This window comes from Podarcis muralis, chromosome 14 (genome assembly GCF_964188315.1).
Source record: "Podarcis muralis chromosome 14, rPodMur119.hap1.1, whole genome shotgun sequence".
Classification (NCBI taxonomy): domain Eukaryota; kingdom Metazoa; phylum Chordata; class Lepidosauria; order Squamata; family Lacertidae; genus Podarcis; species Podarcis muralis.
In genome coordinates, this window is record NC_135668.1 from 50,732,954 (window position 1) to 50,754,832 (window position 21,879).

The 21,879-nt window shown below is 47.6% G+C and overlaps 1 protein-coding gene across 4 annotated transcripts in view; it reads right to left on the reverse strand.

Moving 5' to 3' along the window:
* Positions 1-7,622: 7,622 nt before the first annotated feature.
* MICALL2 (MICAL like 2) overlaps positions 7,623-21,879 on the reverse strand; it is a 47,179-nt gene continuing 32,922 nt past the window's right edge. For 3 of the 4 annotated variants that reach the window (XM_077918705.1, XM_077918704.1, XM_077918707.1), the window contains 8 exons: positions 21,548-21,700; positions 19,365-19,429; positions 18,310-18,433; positions 17,408-17,498; positions 15,499-15,572; positions 13,763-13,877; positions 11,281-11,327; positions 7,623-10,564 (listed from right to left, as the gene is read on the reverse strand). In XM_077918705.1, coding sequence (XP_077774831.1) covers positions 10,485-10,564; positions 11,281-11,327; positions 13,763-13,877; positions 15,499-15,572; positions 17,408-17,498; positions 18,310-18,433; positions 19,365-19,429; positions 21,548-21,700 — 749 coding nt within the window. In that variant the 3' untranslated portion in view covers positions 7,623-10,484. The remainder of the gene's footprint in view (positions 10,565-11,280; positions 11,328-13,762; positions 13,878-15,498; positions 15,573-17,407; positions 17,499-18,309; positions 18,434-19,364; positions 19,430-21,547; positions 21,701-21,879) is intronic. The other variant, XM_077918706.1, reaches the window with a different exon arrangement.

A 21,879-nucleotide genomic window follows, 5' to 3' on the forward strand; every position in this document is an offset into this window, starting at 1 on the left:
CAAAGGCTTGGTTGACTTCCATCTCTTGCTGGAACAACATCTATGCAAACTTGGAGCTGTCCTGGGTCCTGAAGCTCTCTTTCCTCCCCATCTACTACTGTGCTGCTATAATAATAATAATAATAATAATAATAATAATAATAATAATAATAATAATAATAATAATAATAATAATAATTTATTTATACCCTGCCCATCTGGCTGGGTTTCCCCAGCCACTTTGAATATTAAAATACAATAGTCTATTAAACACTAAAAGCTTCCCTAAACAGGGCTGCCTTCAGATGTCTTCTAAAAGTCTGGTAATTGTTTTTCTTTTTGACATCTGGTGGGAGGGTGTTCCACAGGGCAGGTGCCACTACCGAGAAGGCCCTCTGCCTGGTTCCCTGTAACTTGGCTTCTCACAGTGAGGGAACCGCCAGAAGTTCATCGGCGCTGGACCTCAGTGTCTGGGCAGAACAATGGGGGCGGAGACGCTCCTTCAGCTATACTGGACCGAGGCCATTTAGGGTTTTCAAGGTCAGCACCAACACTTTGAATTGTGCTCGGAAACGTACTGGGAGCCAGTGTAGGTCTTTCAAGATCAGTGTTATGTGTTCTCGGCGGCCGCCCCCAGTCACCAGTCTAGCTGCCACATTCTGGATTAGTTGTAGTTTCCGGGTCACCTTCAAAGGTAGCCCCACATAGAGCGCATTGCAGTAGTCCAAGCGAGAGATACTGGATGCTCATAAAAGCAGCTTGCTACCAGGTCTTAGATGTCTTCTTGCTCCAAGCTGGTCTCTTCAGATTCTTCCTCACTGCACCCACAGCCCAAATAAACAAGAGGGATCATTGCTCTTGTGCCTGGCATGCAGAGGGTTCCTCAATGGCCTGGCTCAGAGTAAGGCACCTTCATATCCTCATAGTCATCATTGCATACATTTGTGCCAAGGCTCCGCGCAGGAGAATACGGTGTAATAATAAAGGAGACTGTACCTGTAATACGGGTGGCGCTGTGGGTTAAACCACAGAGCCTAGGACTTGCCGATCAGAAGGTCGGCGGTTCGAATCCCCACAACGGGGTGAGCTGCCGTTGCTCGGTCCCTGCTCCTGCCAACCTAGCAGTTCGAAAGCACATCAAAGTGCAAATAGATAAATAGGTACTGCTCCGGCAGGAAGGTAAACAGCGTTTCCATGCGCTCCTCTGGTTCGCCAGAAGCGGCTTAGTCATGCTGGCCACATGACCCGGAAGCTGTACGCCGGCTCCCTCGGTCAGTAAAGCGAGATGAGCGCCACAACCCCAGAGTCGGCCACGACTGGACCTAATGGTCAGAGGTCCCTTTACCTTTATCTGTAAGCCTATGCAATGTCTCCCCTCCGCCCCCAATCCCCCAATCCCCCAATCACAAAATCAGCACAATAATTTTGTAATCTGGGATTAGGTGGCAGGATGGGCCATTCAAAGGGTGTAGCTCATAAGCAACCTTGTATCCCACCACCTCTTTATAACAGGGATGGGAAACCTGTGGCTCTCTAAATGATATTAGACTACACCTCCCATCATCCTTCCTGTTGATCACGCTGGCTGGGACTTATGGGAGTTGGCCAAACAGAACAACTTAGAACCACAGAATTGTAGGAACCCTTCTATTTCAGCTTGATCACTGAGATAACCCGCAGAGGCACCACTGGTCATTCCCAAGTCGGCGAGGCTCATTTGAGAACAACAAGGAACCGGCCCTTCCATCTTGGGGAATGCTCTGCCAAGAGAGATTCAGAATGTGCTGCTTTAACTTTTAAATGCCTGCTGAAAACTTTTCTATTCCATCAGTCCTGCGCAGGCAAGAGGAAGGCATCTTAGCAAACTAGCTAGCTGATTTCTGTTTTTAACATATTTATATTGTTTTCATTGTATGCAGTGCTTTTTTTCTTTTTTTAAAAAAAAGTTTCGGGGTACTCTCATTTTCCTACACATATTGAAATACTGCTCCTCAATGAGGCCAAGCATAGATTCACAAAATGTTTAGGGGTATGCGTACCCCTGCGTCCCCCCCAGGGGGGAAAAGTACTGATTGTATGTACATAAAATTGTGCACCACTCTTTTTTAAAAAAATAAATAAATCGTGGTATAAAGATATTTTTACAAATAAAAATATGTATCTGTGGGGCCACAGGTTCATCACTCCTGCTTTAGAAATTAACCACCAGATACTGTAACCCTGTGAAATGGCAGTTCTTAGATACTTGCCCATCTATGTCTAAAGGGTTTCCACACTTCAGGAGGAGATTATGATCACTGCCTAGGGTGCTAATAATAATAAATAATAGTAATAGTAATAGTAATAATAATAATAATAATAATAATAATAGTAATAATTTTATTATTTGTAGCCTGCCCATCTGACTGGGTTGCTAGCAAGACACTCCCCTGACCCGTTTGGATGACTTAACCTTGGGTTACAACACTTCAGGTTACAGACTCCGCTAACCCAGAAATAGTACCTCGGGTTAAGAACTTTGCTTCAGGATGAGAACAGAAATCACGTGGCGGCAGTGGGAGGCCCCATTAGCTAAAGTGGTACCTCAGGGTAAGCAGTTTTAGGTTAAGAACGGACCTCCGGAACGAATTAAGTTCTTAAGCCGAGGTACCACTGTACGAGTGCTAAGCAGGAATGCAAAAAAGAAATAAAAATAAAAAAACAAATGATTAGCCGGCCCGTTTTGTAAAAAAAAAAAAATGCGTGATCAGGCAGGAAGGGGGATATGGGAAAATGCAAGAAACGGATCCCCCTTTAATCCACATGAGACGCATCTCTCTGCCAGCCTCCCCCACCCTCACGGAAGGTAGAATCCAGTGCCTGCAGCTGCAAGTACTCCAGAGTGGAAGATGGAGAGGATGGGAGGGAGGGGGGGAAGAGCATCAAAATGAAGTTGTTTGCAGTGTTTGATTCCATCCCTGGAATTATTTACAGCTGCAGGCGATATGAAAGTATGTAGAGCAAGTGTCCTCATTTACATGCTAATTCATTTATACCCTCTGGATTGATTCCACCAATTCATTTTCAGCCCACTAACTCTTCCGACGTGAATTATATTATCACCTTCAGAATGGCAGCAGGAAAATACAACTTGGGGGGTGGGGTAGGGTGGGGTGGGGAGGAGAGAGAGGGAGAGTTGCCCCCTGACCCTTCCACTCTCCAAATCGTCAATGGAAACTGCAAGTTCAACCGTTGCAGAAGGACGGGGAGGTACGGCTGCACGTCTGGTTTCGAAACCCAAGCCATGGTTTGGATCATCTGCGGGAGCCCAGACAATGGTTTGGAAGGATATGTCAGATTAAAGGGCAGCACAGAGAGAGATCTGCAGGCTAGACAAGAACATAAGGGGAACCTGTGTGCTGGGCCTGGGGGTTAACCCAAGCAACACAGTCCAGGTCTGGTCCTGAATCCAAGGGTTCCACGAGGAGAGAGTCCAAGAGGGCCAAGGCAGGACACAAGGCAGGAAACCAGGCAAGGTCAGGCACAGGATCTCAGGCAGGTTGTAGCAAACAGCAATGTTGCTCCCACAAACTGGTCCAACCGCCTTTTATCTTTGTTGAGGTAACAGCCGGTCCTGATCCCCTGGTGACTCACCTCCCTGTCTTGCCCGAAGGCAAGCCCTCCTCCTGCGAGTACTCAGGTCTCTCCTTCTCTCAGACCTCAGTCTCTGCTGCTCAGGAGACGTCGGTGGGTTACTAGACCCAGAGGCCACCTCAGCCTCCCCTGACCCAACCGGTAGTGGAGCAGCTGTAAGTGATGGCCCAGCTGAAGGCAATGAGGTACGGTAATCCCCACATCTGGAGCGAGGGCAGGCTCAGGTCCCTGACTTGGCGCAGGTGGTGCTTGTTGCAGGGGAACCTGTGCAGACTGGGACTCTTCAGGATCAGGACCCAGACTTGGTTCAGATGATGCCTGAGGCAAAGGATCCGGTGTGGACTGAGACGCCTCTGGTTCCAAGCCTGAGCCCAAGTCCCAGGCCATCACACCCTGCTGGGTCAGGCCAGTGACCCGTCCAGTCCAACACCCTGTCCTCACAGTGGTGAACCAGATTATTATTTATTATTTATTGAATGTATATACCGCCCTATACCAGGGGGTCTCAGGGCGGTTCGCAGAATGAATAAATAAATAAATATAGCAAAAGGATACTTTCCTCTTCTGTGGTTTCCAGCAACTCGGGCAGAGCCTTCGCCATCATGCTTAGTAGACCTTGATATTCTTCTCTTCTATGAATTTGTCAAATCCTCTTTTAAAGCCATCTAGATTGGCGGCCATCACTGCCTCCTGGCTGAGCGTTTAACAATGTGCTGTGTGGAGAAAAGGCATCCTGCAGATTTTGCAAACTTCCATTCCCGTTGGTTCTGCTTGGCTCTGGTTTCAGCTGACTGACACGAGACCCTCGCCTAGACCCCCAAGCTCAGCTGCTGAGATGATGGTGGAAAGTTCACAAGCAATTAATAGGTCCAAGAACATACAGCTTAGGAAGAAGCGGAATAGGATCCCACCGTTTGTGCAAAGGACGCTGCTTCCAGCCGAGTCAGATCGTTCGTCCGGCTAACTCAGAACTGCCTCTTCCAACCTTCCCCAGCTTCGGGCCCTCTTGACGTTTTGGACTACAAGTCCCATCATCCCTGACCTCAGGGACTGGTGAGAGTTGGAGCTCCACAACATCAGGTCAATAGCATTAGGCCGAAGAAGGCTGGTCTACTTACATAACAAGTCTCTTTCCAAGTAGGGACGCGGGTGGCTCTGTGGTCTAAACCACCGAGCCTCTTGGGCTTGCTGATCGAAAGGTTGGCAGTTCGAATCCCCACGATGGGGTGAACTCCCGTTGCTTGGTCCCAGCTCCTGCCAACCTAGCAGTTTGAAAGCACACCAGTGGAAGTAGATAAATAGGTACCGCTATGGGAAGGAAAACAGTGTTTCCATGCGCTCTGGTTTCCATCACGGTGTTCTGTTGCACCAGAAGTTGTTTAGCCATGCTGGCCACATGACCCGAAAAAGCTGTCTGTGGACAAACGCCGGCTCCCTCGGCCTGAAAGCGAGATGAGCGCCGCAACCTGAGTCGCCCATCTTTCCAAGTCCTGCAGCCAGAGATCTTTGCCTAGCTCAGTGGCAGACCACATGCTCCATTTGCCAAAGATCCCAGATTCAACTTCTGGGTCTCCATGCAGCCCTGAAACAATGCAGACAGGCAGTACTAAGCTTGCCAGAACAAGTGTCTGTCTTTGTACAAGGGAGTTTCTTTTGCTCCTAAGTGGATTTGCCAAGCACTGGTCCTTCTGAATCCATGAATCCTTCCAGCACTGGTGCCAATGCCCCCTTGCAATTAGCAACTCGCCTGGGATGAGCACATATGACTTTCGCAGGTGCCCAGGTGGGTGGCTTTCTATAAACGTTGGTTTTCTTTGGTGACAAATGATGATAAGAGACTGCTGGCTCTCATGGTCCATACTGGTGAGGCTGAGGAAGAAATCTGTTTGCCCATTGAATTGCGCCTCTGATGATCTCAAGTATCCCTTTGCTAGTGAAACACAGAGCCACTTGGCAGCCGAGGGAGCTGGGGTGGGGGAGGGACACTTTTCTGTCCCTGCTTAATTCTACTTCAAAGCTCTTTGGCCAGGAAAATTGATAATGCAGTCAAGTAGAGTTTCTTTAAATGTCCTCATTTAGCTCTCGAAACTGGGCTATTGAATCCATGCAGTTCTTTGATCAAGACCGGTTAATTAAGTTATTCCCTTGATATGGGTCTTATCACTTTCACTCTAGACCTCCATCACGCCGCCACAATTTGCGTGAAGGCTTTGATATGCATCCAGTAAGCTCCTCCAACCGGCCCAGAAATCGGGAGTTTCAAGATGAGACGCCCAGTTAAGCCTTGTCAGTTTCAGACTCACATCAGTCCTGGGCTGTTGTCTGAAGGGTCTACGAAACTTCCCAGGAGCATCACGCAGCGGATCAAGGCCTTCTCCTGCCACAACCTCGCCAGGACAAACGCCTTTGCATCATTGGCCATGTTGCATCTCTGCTTCTCTACTTCATTGCAGGGTGGAGACAGCAGAGAACACCCTTAGCCTGGAGAAAACTATCAATGGCTGTGATGGCTCAGTGTTCTTCCTCTGCTATGCCTCTGAATACAAGTTGCTAGGATTCCCAAGTGTGGACAGCATTATTGCACCCAGGTCTTGCTGGCAGGCTTTCCACAGTGGGCATCTGGTTGGCCACTGTGAGAACAGGATGCTGGACTAGCTGGGCCATTGGCCTGATCCTGCAAGGCCTGGCCAATCTGGAGGCTTTGTCTTGTGTGCCAACCACATAGATGATGCCCCTTGTCATCTCTTGATGTGCCAAGGCCTGAGCGCATAGTCCTAGCTAACTCTTCTGGTTGGGTCTATCTCACAGTTGCCCATGCCTGTCAAAGATTAAGGCCACTTTGCAGAATCTCTTCTGAATATTCTTTTATGGTATATCCAGCATTCCCACTCTCACCCACCCCACCATGGTTCCATCCAGTTGCAAAAGTGCAGTTGGGCAGTCAACAATTTCTGACCCTCCTTGCAGCTATGGCACACAAAAACCTCCCAAACCCTTTTTTTTTTGCGGGGGGAGAAGCTCTGCTTCTGCAAATGGTGAGCCCCACTCCCCAGATATTATGGGCTGTCCTGTGAATCCACTGGATGACATTGCAGAAGAACGTTGCCTCAGGAGAGTGAGGAAAATTCTCAGGGATGATTCACACCCTGACCAGCACTTTCTTGATCTCCTGCCCTCTGGCAGAAGATATAGAAGCATGATTAGTCGCACCAACAGGGTAAAGAACAGCTTCTGTCCGTGGGCTGTTAGGCTGCTGAATGAAAAGATAACAACAGGGCAACTGACTTTCGGGTTTGATGGGTGTGTGTCAGTAAACAAGGGGAATTAAGACTAAGAGAGCTGAGTGGGGGTGCTTGTGTAATCTCACAGTATACAAGTTGTACAAGTGACAATCAAGTATTTCAGAAACTGTTGGGACAATCTTTCCCGGAGAAATGGGTTGAAATGATCCTCCCAATTTCTGTACGCACAAATTTGATGGAGAATTCTCTGGGGTGGGGGGAGCCATGACTGTTTGAAATGGTCCCGCAGCACTTTAAAGGCCTGGTGTCAAAAGGAGATGGGAGCCTTTCATAGGACTTTGAGAATTAAATCTGCACAATTCCCAGCCCACCTCACTAAAAAAAATAAAATGGGAATAGGTCTGCAAACTCCTGGTCTGGAGAAGGATCCTGTGGCTAAGAATAGGCAGGGAAAACCTTAGCAGGCACTCCCATGAAAAATGCTACGTGGTCCTATTCAAAATATTTAACTGGATTATGAGGGCATCACCCCACCAGCGTACCTGAACTGGCCACAGAATTACTTTTTAAAAAGAAAGACGGACAATCAAAGGTCCCCCACTTTAAAAAACAACAGCATCCGCCTGTCCCCTTTTTTATTAATATTATTTACTTGCCCAAAGTCCTCTCCCTTGGCTGCCAGTATAAACACCAGGTGAAATTCCGATGAGGGAAAAGGCCATTTCTTCCCCCGAGCCACCAAAGCAAAGCCACGTTATATAAACCGGCACCGTTTAAATCATTCTCGATTTAATACAAACAAGTGCAAAAAGGAAGCCCATTGCGGGAGCAACCGGCTAGCTACACGGGCGCGCATGTTTGGATGTTGTCATTCATATATATATATATATATATATATATATATATATATATATATATGAAAAGAACAAATTTCCCTTATTTGTTTTTCCCACCCCTCCCTTCTGTCTTTAATACAACTTCCTGAGGTTTATTTTGAAAAGAAGGAAAAGTCAAGTGGTCCGTGATGCTTTGGGCAAACCGGCTTGCTGAGAGCTGCGCTGCCACCTAGTGGTGAGAAGGAAATGTTGGTCTCTCCACACACTGAATCATAGAATTGTAGAATTGAAAGGGACACCAAAGGTCATCTAGTCCAACAAGCAGGCCCCCTTCCCGTTCTAAATGGTGGGGTGGGGGGAGCTGCTTCTACATGGGTGCTCTGCGCCTGGTATGCACAGCCAAGCCCAATTCAGCAGCCGCCCCCCCCCCCCGAGTTAAAGCCACCCTCCTCTGCTCGATACATGAAGGGGTCTGGCATAAGGACAGGGCATTAAAACAGCCATGGCTTCCCCCGCCTCAAGGAATTCTGGGAACTGTGTGGTTTGCTGTGGGTGCCGAGAGTTGTCAGGAGGCTTCTATTCCCCTCCCCAGGGCCGGATTTAAGTCTGATGTGGCCCTAAGCTATTGAAGGTAATGGGGCCTTTTATATGTCGAGCTGTCCTTTGTCAAAAACAAATCGTCGCTGTTTTTTGTGCTGAATATATGCTATATGGTAATTTATGGACCTAACAGGTATCTTATGGGACACGGGTGGTGCTGTGGTCTAAACCACAGTGCCTAGGGCTTGTCGATTGGAAGGTCGGCAGTTTGAATCCCCGTGACAGGGTGAGCTCCCGTTGCTCAGTCCCTGCTCCTGCCAACCTAGCAGTTCGAAAACACGTCAAAGTGCAAGGAGATAAATAGGTACCGCCCCAGTGGGAAGGTAAACGGCGTTTCCGTGCGCTGCTCTGTTTCGCCAGAAGCGGCTTAGTCATGCTGACCACATGACCCAGAAAAACTGTCTGAGGGCAAACGCCAGCTTCCTCGGTCTATAGAGTAAGAAGAGTGCACAGCCCCAGAGTCGTCTGCGACTGGACCTAACGGTCAGGGGTACCTTTACCTTTACCTTTAATAGAAATCTCAAGCCATTTGCACACGTTGCCCTGCAACCAGTCCATGCAGAATGTAGGAACCCTATATATAGAAAGGAGCAAACCAGTGATATTTTAGGGAGCAGGCTAGCAGGCGGGGCCCATGACTTACATCATAGGAGCCCACACAACACAAAACACTGTTGCTGGATGTAGGTTTTATTTTATTTGTTTTTATCTTATATTTTGGAAATGTACATCCAGTTTTTCCCCCTTTAATTTTTTTGGGGGGCCCAAGAGAGTGGGGCCCTAAGCTATAGCTTGTTTAGCTTATACGTAAATCCGGCACTGCCCCTCCCAGAGCTACAATTCCCAGAGTGTCTCCCTCTTCCCATGGAACTCTGGGACTTGTAGTTCTGGGAAGGACTCCCAGCATCCTGAACAAACTACAATGCCCAGATTTCTTTGGGGGAAGATTAAAAATGTAAGGGTCTATGACAGTGTTTTAAATGTATGGTGACCGTTGTTGAACCACTCTGGGAAATGTAGCGTGGGGGGCTCCTAAGAACTCTCAGCACCCCTCAACAAACCCACAGCTCCCATAATCCTTTGGGGGAAGCCACGACTGTTTAAAGAGGTAAGATAGTGCTTTAACTGTGTGGTGTGGACCTGGCTCCGAGTGGTTTTGCAATCCTCTTGATTGTAGCCCTGTGAGGGGAATAGGGGCCTCCTAAGAGCCTTCAGCACCCTTAACAAACTACACTTCCCAGAATTCTTTGGGGAAGCCATAAGGTTTCTGGCAGCTCCATGCCCAATTACAGTGGTACCTTGGTTCTCAAACGCCTTGGTACTCAAACAACTTGGAACTCAAACACTCCAAACCCAGAAGTAAGCGCTCCAGTTTGCAAACTTAGTTTGGAAGCCGAACATGCTCCATTTTGAGTGTTACGCTTCCAAATTAAGTGCCACACTTTTGTTTTGAGTGCCACACTGAGGTCTGTCTGTTTTTGCTATTTATTTGGGTTTTTGTTTTTGCGGCTTTTTTGTTTTGTGACTGTTTGGAACCCAGTTCAGCTACTGATTGATTGATTGATTGATTGATTGATTGTGTGACTGCAGTACATTGTTTATTGCTTTCATTTTATGAATCAATATAGTCTCGTTAGATAGTAAAATTCATGTTAGAGGTTGTTTTTAAACGTCTGGAATGGATTAATCCGTTTTGCATTACTTTCTTTGGGAAAGCAAGCCTTGAGCTTTGGAACACTTTGGTTTTGGAACGGGCTTCTGGAACGGATTAAGTTTGAGAACCAAGGCGCCACTGTACTTGCTTGGTTCAGAGGAGGGAGAAACTGGTCCTAAACAGAGTTCCTGAATTGCTCTAGACTGGACTGGGATTCTCCAGACAGACTAGCGTACAGAGAAACACCAGCCAATGATCACATTTGCTCTCCAAATGATGCCAGTGAGTCCATCAAGTTTGCTTTCAAGGCCTGCTCAGTTTGCCGATCTGGACCAGGGACACTCCATCCCTGACTGTCCACTTTCCAGGTTTTGAATAAACCCCTTGTTCGATTCTTCAGCTTCCTCTTTTCTTTTTTCTTTTCTTTTTTTAGCCAAATGGCCTTTACTCTCCTAAAGCAGAAAACAGAAACGGAATGGCTACTCCATCAACGACGGCAAACAGACTCTCCGTCTCTCCAAAGATACTTCACTCTTCCGCCTAGTTCTTTATCTTCAACATATGGAATAAGCCGAATTTCGTTTTCTTCTTTTCGCTTTCTTGGGTGTTACGGGGCACATCTGCATAGGGTGAGAAAAACGATACGCACCTTTGCATAACTGAACAAGAGTGCAGATGCGGTTGCGATCAAGGGGTGCGATAGATTATGGAGTGTAAATGCAGGAAAGGGCTCAAGACTGGTTTCCCAAGATCACCCGACTCCTCAGACCAGGAAGGTTGTTATGTATGGGAGGGACAGGCCTTATGGTGGCCTGCTATAACTCCCATCACCGCTGGCTGGGGGCTGATGGGAGCTGGAGTCCAGCAACACCACATGGAGAACACCATCTGGGCTTCTATTGGTCTGGGATGTCCTCTGCCTGCAGTTTCCTCCTAGGGCTGGGACTGACTCCAGCTGCAAAAGTTGAGGCTGCCGAACAGATTATTGCTTTGGGGAAGTTGTTGCTGTTCTCGCTGCTAATTTTTTGCATCTTTCTTTTGGATCTCACGATTTATGTGGAGATTGTTTAAGCAGGCTGTGTACCTTTTGATGCTTTGTTTATCGGTCATGACTACTTTTGCTCTGTGTGTAGTTATGTGATTATATATATATATATTGTAAGCTGCGCCTTGAGCATGGTTTGAACTTTGGAAAGGCAGCATGCAGATAAAATGACTGATTGATATTGCTTTAAATGTGTGTTGTGAATGTGGTCCAGATCTGACCCAGCACACCTGGTCTTATCCAAGGATGAGACTTCCCCCCCCCAAAAAAAATATCGCAGATCAGGCTTACCAAGCTTCTGGATCATGGCCGCTATCACTTCATCTTCTTCAATTTCCCTGAGGAAGGAAAGACAGACAGTTGAAGGGGGGGGGGAGAGAGAATGCACTCCAGATGTTTCAGCAGCTGGAACGCTATGGAGAACAGAGCACTGAATTATGCAACTTAGATAGATGAGGACTCTTGGCTTCATAAAGGTCAGGAATGACCCTTGGCTCAGCTCAGCCAAGCCAGACCCTACCTTTCAAAGGAGCAGAGTGCATTCTACCATTCCAGCTCCTTCCCTCTCCCCTGTTTCTATCAAGGAAGCAATCTCCTCAAAAAACTAATCGAGGGGGAGGCAAAGAAAAGTCAGGAGGTTGTCTACCGCCTCTCTGCATGATTCCCTACAGCAATTGTGCCCCTTTCCAATCAACTGTTGCCAGGATTGGCTAATTCTGCCACGTCTCTGTGGCGCACATCATCAGATCATTCTTCTATCGGAGGCAAAGGATGATTTGTTTCCCAGAGGAGGCTGCCCGTTGTCATCCTGCAGGAGTTCCTGTTCTGCTCATTCGTCCAAAGAGGCGAGCAGAGACTCAAGCAGAGAGCCTCCTCCCTGACACTCATTTGCAAGTCTTTTTCAATTGAAGCAAGCCCTTCGGTTTAACTCGGCAAAGTTTTGATTTGGTTCACAGAAAGTTTTGGGGGGGGTTGGGGGGGGCAGCAGGGGAGAGAAATACCAGGCTGGCAACGCAGTCTCTTCCCCACCTGCTGAGTCAGCAAGTCCTTTCAGAGCTTGGAGAAAAAAGACCTGGACCGACAAGGAAACAGCAGCCAGAAACTAAGACGGTTCCTAATTACTCCAAAAGGCTTGCCAAGGAGCCGGACCCTATGAACCTCGATTGGCAGAAGGAGCCAGTAAAGACCCACCGTGGGAGCTTGTTGGCCGTTCTCAGAAAATGCTGAGGCCAAGAGGGCTTCCTCAACGCAGGGCCCTCTATTAAGAAGTCCTGCCTCCTTTTCCTGAAGGGGCTTCCTCTTGAGAAACAGGAAAACCAGGAACAGGGAGGCAAAAACGGAAAGAAGAGGAGGCCAGCCCAACTTTGCAGCCTGTTCCACTCCTACACAGGGAAGGGAGGAACCGACAGAGCCCTGAAGCGCCAAGACTGGAGAGGATGGGAGGGGTCTGAGTTCAGCAGCAGAGCGTCACCTTCGCATGTCAAAGGTCCCGAGTTCAGTTCCTGCCTTCTCACATGTGAGGAGGCATCTTCCTTAGGACGGCAAGACGCCTTGCACTGAGTCTTGGGGCCATATCTAGCTCAGGTCTGTCTTCACTGACTGGCAGTGACCCTCCAGGGGTCTTCTTCTACAACTAATCCAGAATGCGGCAGCTAGACTGGTGACTGGGAGCAGCCGCCGAGACCATATAACACCAGTCCTGAAAGAGCTATATTGGCTCCCAGTACGTTTCCAAGCACAATTCAAAGTGTTGGTGTTGACCTTTAAAGCCCTAAACGGCCTCGGCCCAGTAGACCTGAAGGAGCGTCTCCACCCCCATTGTTCTGCCCGGACACTGAGGTCCAGCACTGAGGGCCTTCTGGCAGTTCCCTCCCTGTGAGAAGCAAAGCTACAGGGAACCAGGCAGAGGGCCTTCTCAGTAGTGGCCCCCGCCCTGTGGAATGCCCTCCCACCAGATGTCAAAGTGATAAACAACTACCTGACATTCAGAATACATCTTAAGGCAGCCCTGTTCAGGGAAGTTTTTAATGTGTGACATTTTAGTGTATTTTTGGTCTCTGTGGAAGCTGCCCAGAGTGGCTGGGGAAACTCAGCCACATGGGCGGGGTACAAATAAATTATTATTATTATTATTATTATTATTATTATTATTATTATTATTATTATTATTATTCCACTGCCTCACCTGTCCTTAAGGTCAACAACTTTTCTGTGCCAGTAAAAGTCAGTTTTTGCAGCCGGCACAGATGCAAACCAAGCCATGCATCTACTTACTCTCTTTGCATACGGTTACGTTGCAGAACACGGACGACCCTGCGCCAATAGAGAGTTAACAGATTCACTGTCTCTGGAAAGCATTCATCTGCTCTCCCCAAGGTCAAGAAGGACTGAGACAGCGGCAGAACAGAAAGCAGAGGGGACAAACTCAGATTACAAGACGTAGGAGTAACGTAGATAAAGGGGGTGTAACCCTTAATTGGGAGCACCGCCATTCTAGGAGATGGGTCCTTTGTTCTCTCACTATGATCATTAAAGGTTCTAACTGGTTAGAAGACTCCTTTTCCTTTGTTCTGCTTATCTGCTGCCGGGTGGGCAGCGGGCAGGGAGAAAGCCGATTCCCTGAAGTCTGACAGTTGAACAACAATGGGTCCAGGACCCTACAGTACCTCACTTGTCCTTTTTCTCCAGGATGGTGAGGGATAGGCAACAGAGTCAAGGCAATGCACAGCCACAGCCTTCTCCCCCACCCCCTGCCTGAAAGGCCTTTGCGCACCTGAGTCGGTCTTCATCCAGGTCCTCCACGATTTTATTCCGGTCATTGACCGTGGCCACGTACAACGCCAGCAGCTCCTCCTCGCGGGCCTTCTCCCTGGGCGTCTTCGAGAACTCTGAGCAACAGGGGGAAGGGAAAACGGGACAGGCCATTACCATTAATTGGCTCACAAAACATCCACACAGCTGTGAGTGGGGCAGTGGCAGTGGGGGGGGGGGCGGGGAGGTGGCTGGCAGGGCTTGCCAAGAAGAAGAAGAAGAAGAAGAAGAAGAAGAGGAGGAGGAGGAGGAGGAGGAGGAGTTTGGATTTGATATCCCGAAGGAGTCTCAAGGCGGCTCACAATCTCCTTTCCCTTCCTCCCCCACAACAAACACTCTGTGAGGTGAGTGGGGCTGAGAGACTTCAGAGAAGTGTGACTAGCCCAAGGTCACCCAGCAGCTGCATGTGAAAGACCGGGGAAGCAAACCCGGTTCACCAGATTACGAGTCCACCGCTCTTAACCACTACACCACACTGGGAAGGCATGCAAAAGTCCATCCCCGTGTCCTGGATTCGAGTGGCGACAGTGACGGCAGGAGAATGGAAAAGAAAACTGAAAGGACGAATGTGCCTTCCATCGGAGGAGTGGCAAAAGGAACAGAATGAGATGAAGCAGGGAAGGAATGGAGGAAGACGTGGGAGTGCAGAGGAAGCCGCGGATGGTCTTGCCCCTTATTCACCCAGTAGATCTCTACCATGAGTGTCCGCTTGTTAGAGTTCCAGTCATGCTTTAAATGCATTTGCTGCTGCTGTGTTTGGAACTTTATTTTTTATTTTTTACTTTATGTGTAAATTGCCTTGAGGTGGTGCTTTAGAAGGAGGTTAATAAATTAGTTGTAATAAATAATAAAAGAGGTTTAAAGACTGTCTCAAGGCAAATCTAAAAAAATGTAGAATAAATATCGACAGTTGGGAAAAACTGGCCTGCGAGTGCTCCTGTCGGAGAACAGCCTTTACCAAAGGTGTTGTGGGCTTTGAAGACACCCGAACTCAGAACGCAAGGGAGAAACGTGCTAAGAGGAAGGCACATTTGGCAAACCCTCACCATGATCAACTCCCGCACGGAAACCTATGTCTCCACTGTGGACGGACGTGCGGATCCAGAATCGGCCTCCACAGTCACTTACGGACTCATTGTTAAGATTGTGTTCATGGAAGACAATATGACTTGGCTACGAGTGATCACCAAAGAAGAAGAAGATGTATGTATGTATGGTGCCTCGCAAGACGAAAAGAATCCGTTCCGCGATTCTTTTCGTCTAGCGGTTTTTTCGTCTTGCGAAGCAACCCCATTGGCGGCTAAGCGGATTAGCGCTATTAGCGATTTAGCGCTATTAGCAGCTTAGCGGGCTTAGCGGCTAAGCTGTTAAAAGCCTATTAACGGCTTAGCGGCTTTGAAAAAGGGGGGGAAAGCGGGGGGGAAATGGCGAGACGTTTTCGTCTTGCGAAGCAAGCCCATAGGGAACTTCGTCTTGCGAAGCGCCTCCGCGACGGAAAACCCTTTCGTCTTGTGGGTTTTTCGTCTTGCGAGGCATTCGTCTTGCGGGGCACCACTGTATGCATGTATGTATTTTTCACCTGCACAAAGTGAAAGCAGCACAAGACGCGAGTCACCTGTACTGGATCAGAGCAAAGGGAAAGGGGAGGGGAAAACACTTCCTTTAAAAAGAGTCTCTAGAGAAAGGCGGAGGACCCACCAGATTTGCTCATGAGGCTCCTTAGCTCACTCTCAATGTCCCACTGCTTTTCCTCCAGCTTCTGTTGGTTCATCCTGTCGGTTTCCAAAGAAAGGAGAGGGAGGAAGGTTAGCGAGAAATGATATCATGCATCAAAACAACCTGGCCACGATCAGGAAATTTTGCCCATGGTATGACTATTTTCCACCTTCCCATTTCGACTCTCTTGCACCCTATCTGCGTCACCTAGCATCCGCCTCCCCCTCAAGTTCTCCCCCTCCTCATTTTATCCTCACAGCAACCCTGTGAGGTGGGTTAGGCTGAGAGGCAGAGACTGCCCACCAAAGTGAGTCCCTTCACGACTGGAGGATTTGAACCCTGGTCTCTTCCTGGTCTTAGCCCAACACTTAAGCCACTAACAGCACAATGGCTCTTTAAATTTCTTTTTGTGCTTTCCATTGTATGGTTTTGAATGTGCAATTGTTCTAAGCCACTCTAGTCCTTCTTGTTTTCATTTATTTAGTGAAGAGCGGTACAGTGGTACCTCGCAAGACGAATGCCTCGCAAGACAAAAAACTCGCTAGACGAAAGGGTTTTTTTTTTTTTTTAGCTGCTTCGCAAGACGATTTTCCCTATGGGCTTGCTTTGCAAGACGGAAACGTCTTGCAAGTTTGTTTCCTTTTTCTTAACACCGTTAATACAGTTGCGACTTGACTTCGAGGAGCAACTCATAGAACGCGGTGTGGTAGCCTTTTTTGAGGTTTTTGAAGACTTTGGTGATTTTTGAAGCTTTTCCAAAACTTTCCCGACACCGTGCTTCGCAAGACGAAAAAAATCGCAAGACGACAAAACTCGCGGAACAAATTAATTTCGTCTTGCGAGGCACCATTGTATGTGAATATGGTTATACAGTGGTGCCTCACAAGACGAAAATAATCCGTTCCGCGAGTCTCTTCGTCTAGCGGTTTTTTCGTCTTGCGAAGCAACCCTATTAGCGGCGTAGCAGATTAGCGCTATTAGAGGTTTAGCGGCTTAGCGCCTATTAAAGGCTTAGCGGCTAAAAGGCTATTAGCGGTTTAGCAGCTTAGAAAAAGGGGGGGAAAGCGGGGGGAAATCGCAAGACTCGCAAGACGTTTTCGTTTTGCGAAGCAAGCCCATAGGGAAAATCGTCTTGCGAAGCAACTCAAAAACGGAAAACCCTTTCGTCTAGCGGGTTTTTCGTCTTGCGAGGCATTCGTCTTGCGGGGCACCACTGTAAACACATAAATAATCTGCCGGATTTGAAAAATCCAGCAGAGAGGAGGATATCAACTGACAGGCCGAATACCATCTCTGCAGCCACTTTCCCATCACCCCCCCACCCCGCCCCTGCTGAGAAATGGGCAAACTTTTCCAGACCTTAGGTGCGATCCTGCTTTGCAGGGGGCTGGACTGGATGGGCCTGTTAGCATTCCTGCTCCGTGATTGCAGTCATGGGATTGTTGTCTATCACATGATGGTGTATGTTTTGACTCCACAGAGTGGGAAGTGACAGAGACATCCTGTTTGTGTTACTGTGTTCTGTGAAGTGGGACTATTGTCCTTTGTTCATTTTCTCTTTGCTGTCTGATGCTAGAGAGAGAGGGAGCCATGTTGCAGTGCTCCGTGTGTAAATAAAGTAGATTAGCCCAAATGCTGAGTTGCTGAGGTCTGTCATGCGCATGATGCGCAAACTCTGCAGATCCCTATGTGTGCCGGTGTCGGTCGACATCGGTCGCTGTGATGTTCGTGCAGAAGAAAGCTGATGAAGCTCCCAAACGAAAGACCAGGAGAGAGGGAACATGCCAGTCGGGCATGTGTCTCTGCCAGGGTCCTACTCGAGTGTAGTCTGAACTCCTGACAGACCCCTGGGTGCCCCTCCACGATTCTGCAATTCTCCAGTTTCACTTACTTGTGCATCAGCTCAGACTCCCGCCGCAGCAGCAGCTGCTTCTCGTGGATCAGCTTGAACCATTCCACCATCAGGGCATCCTCACTCTCATCTGCAGACGCAAGACCAAAGAAACCTCTGAGCTCTTTGCTTCGGAGGCTGCCAGAGGTTTGATAAACTCTGACTTCCGGGAATATAGAAATCTTAGAACTAAGGCAATTGGGGCTTGAATGGGGAAGACATCTCGGACCCCGCCAAGCAAACCATGGGCAGTGTCCCGAAGGAAAAGCTTCCAACATTTCATATACAGTGGTGCCTTGGTTCTCAAACTTAATCCGTTCTGCAAGTCCGTTCCAAAACCAAAGCGTTCCAAAACCAAGGCGCGCTTTCCCACGGAGAGCAATGCAAAATGGATTAATCCGTTCCAGACTTTAAAAAACCCCAAAACAGCAATTTAACATGAATTTTACTATCAAACGAGACCATTGATCTGTACAACGAAAGCAATAAACTTTTGTACAGCAGTCACACAATCAATCAGCAGCTGAACTGGGTTCCACACAGTCTCTCTCTCTCTCTCTCTCTCTCTCTCTCTCTCTCACACACACACACACACACACACACACACAAAGCCACAAAAACCAAAAACCAAATAAATAGCAAAAACAGACAGACACTCAAAACAGAAGTGTGGTACTCAAATCGGAAGTGTAACACTCAAAACGGAGCATGTTCGGCTTCCGGAAAAAGTTCGCAAACCGGAATACTTACTTCCGGGTTTGCAGTGTTTGGGTTCCAAGTTGTTTGAGTACCAAGGCGTTTGAGAACCAAGGTACCATTGTATCCCATACTAAGAATAACTAATCCCACAGCGGGGGACCGCAGTCGCCTCTCCGCCCTGAAGACATCTGGACCCGCCTCACCTCCCTCGCAGTTCCTCAGCTGCTTCTCCATCTCCACCCCTTTGAGCTCCAGCTTGTCCAAATCCTTCTCAATCTGCCGGACTTCCTTCTGGATTTCCTCCTCAGGGATATAGTCTGGGTGGCGCTGAAATGGAAAAAAAACAGCCGTACTTTATCAGGCACGTCATACAACAATATAATCCTTACCGTTAAGGAGGGACCTCGGAGCACAATCATCCGGTTCTCTTCCTCCACATTATCCTCACAGAATTGCAGAGCTGTAAGGGACCCCCAAGGGAAATCTAGACCAACCCCACTGCAAGAATCACAGCTCAAGAATCCCCGGCAGTTGGCCACCTGTCCTGTGTTCGAAAACCTCCAGTAAAGGAGAGTCCGCCACCTTCTGTTCCGCACAACGACCCTGTAAGGCAGGTCAGGCTGAGAAGCAGTACCGACGAAAGAAGAATGGCCAACAAAATTAATGGACTACGCAGAATTGGATAAAATGACAGGAAGGATTCAAAACCTGCGGGACCAGAGATTTACAGAAGATTGGAAGAAATATACGAACTATTTGAAGAGCAACTGTAATCAACAAATTACGCTAGTAGGACTACAAGAAGTTTTCTAAGGAGAAATATATGAAATATTGCAAAGAAGAGGAACATTAGTTATTATATTTAAATGTAATAGTGAAAGTAAGAAATGTAAATTAAGTGAAAAGATTGGAAAATTTTCAGATGTGATTGATGGAAGTCAAAAAAAGTTGTATAAGTTATACAAGTATGTTTAATAATTGTTGAAAATGATACGTTAAAAAACTAATTATATATATATATAGAGAGAGAGAGAGAGAATATTGGCCCACACCAATGGCCTAGAGCAAATCTGAGCCTCTTCACCTCTAACATCAGAGATGGGATGCCTGCAGAAGGCCTGCTGGTAGACTCCATCACCCATGACCGCTGGCCATGCCGGCAGGTGCGGATGGGATTCTGAGTCCCGCTGCTCCTAGATGAGGGCTAGAGGTCTCCCCATCCCTGCACAAAACTGCCTTTCTGCACTCCTGGCCATACCTTTGAGGGAGGCAGTGCTTGACCGGTCGGAGACTTCTGGAGGACTCTAGGAGGAGACGGCCTCACTGGGAAGAGAGGGAAAAGGAAAGCCTCTTAGATGAACGGGCAGCACCACCCAGTTCATGTCTACTCAGAAGCAAGCCCCACCACGTTCGATAGGGCTTGCTACCAGGTAAGGAAATGCAGAACTGCAGGGCTGTACAATGGTACCTTGGTTCTCAAACTTAATCCGTTCCGGAAGTCCGTTCCAAAACCTAGGCACGCTTTCCCATAGAAAGTAATGCAAAACAGATGAATCCGTTCCAGACTTTTAAAAACAACCCCTAAAACAGCAATTTACCATGAATTTTATTATGAATTTTTAAAAAATTATTCCCTGCACTGATGATAGTAGTTGTTTGGATGGTGGACTTTTATCGATTTCCACAGTCACACAATCAATCCATCAGTAGCTGAATTGGGTTCCACACAGTCACAAAAACAAAGGAACCGAAAAAGCCTCAAAAACACAAAATAAATAGCAAAAACAAGAGCGCCAAACTTAATCTGTTCCAGAAGCCTGTTTGACTTCCGAAATGTTTGAAAACCAAGGTGCAGCTTCTGATTGGTGCAGGTGCCCCAGAAACAATAGCTGACAGCTGCATCAGACGTTCGGCTTCTGAAAAATGTTTGAAAACCGTAACTTCCGGGTTTTCGGTGTTTGAGAACCAAGGCGTTTGAGAACCAAGGCACCACTGTATCTCAGTTAGCATGCAGAGGGTCCAAACTTTGGAGTCTCTTGGTAAGGCTGAGAAAGACTCCACTGGCCCCAAGCGTCAGTTTGCATTTCTTAGTACAGAAAGTATTGATCTGATGTGTAGAGATCTTTCCTATTCTACTTAATTCAAGAGGGTTCTGGAAGCCTCTCTGTGTGAAAGAAACAAGCAGAAGGTTCCTGATGTTTGGGTTATTCCTTCAGAGAAGCCAGAGTACAGCTGGCTTAAACTGGTCCTGTCTTTCTGTCAAGGTCATGCTGACTATAAAAGGTCAGAAGGAGCCTGGCTTTCACTTTCTCTTTCTATCTCTTTTTTCCTTCTGGTGTGGTGTTCTGTATAGAGTGTTAAGGTTTAGACCTATTATAAGTTACTGTAAGTTTAAGTTATGTCTGGATTTCTTACGGACAGTGCCAATCCTGAATGTATTGGATTTGTGACTATTATGCTCATTTGCCATTAGTAGCAGTAATGCTCTGCTGGATGAAATATAAATATTAATAACATAATAATAATAATAATTTTATTATTTATACCCCGCCCATCTGCCTGGGTTTCCCCAACCACTCTGGGCGGCTCCCAACAGAACACTAAAAACAGAATAAAACTTCAAACATTAAAAACTTCCCTAAATTGCCTCTGGTCTATTTGGGGGAATCCTGCAATGTGTTAAAGTGGTTTCTCTGCTAACTATACATTGGAATCTGTTGCTGTTGTTTAGTCATGTCCGACTCTTCTTGACCCCATGGACCAGAGCACGCCAGGCACTTCTGTCTTTCACTGCCTCCCGCAGTTTGGTCAAACTCATGCTGGTAGCTTCGAGAACACTGTCCAACCATCTCGTCCTCTGTCGCCCCCTTCTCCTTGTGCCCTCCATCTTTCCCAGCATCAGGGTCTTTTCCAGGGAGTCTTCTCTTCTCATGAGGTGGCCAAAGTATTGGAGCCTCAGCTTCAGGATCTGTCCTTCCAGTGAGCACTCAGGGCTGATTTCCTTCAGAATGGATGCGTTTGATCTTCTTGCAGTCCATGGGACTCTCAAGAGTCTTCTCCAGCACCATAATTCAAAAGCATCAATTCTTCGGCGATCAGCCTTCTTTATGGTCCAGCTCTCACTTCCATACATCACTACTGGGAAAACCATGGCTTTAACTATACGGACCTTTGTTGGCAAGGTGACGTCTCTACTTCTCAAGATGCTGTCTAGGCCTGTCATTGCCCTTCTCCCAAGAAGCAGGCGTCTTTTAATTTCGTGGCTGCTGTCATTGGAATCTACTCTGGATCAATACTGAGTAGAATTCCATGACACTAAGGGCCATATAAAGGAGTCCTGGAGACGACATTTGGACCACAGGTCAGAGGTTCTCCACAGCGAGGCTAAACTGTGGCTTAGCATGGCACACAAGCCAGTCCAGCGAGGAGGCAGAAACCTACCGGGCGCAACGGCCTTCCTGGAGGGGCTCAGCCCCTCGGCCTTCTTAGTTGTGGCAATATCCTCCCACTGCTGCTTGGGGGACCTCCAGCCACTGGAAATATCCACGGGAGGCACCAGCAGTTTTTTCTTTGGCGGCTGATCAGCTGATGAAGCTGCAATGAAAAAATATATACAGTCGTACCTCCGCTTACGTATCCCTCTGCTTATGTAAACTTTGGGATACGTGAGCGGCAAACCCAGAAGTATTTTTTCACTCCATAAGACGCACCTAGTTTTTAGAGGAGGAAAACAAGAAAAAAAATATTCTGAACGAAACAGTGGGTGTATGATT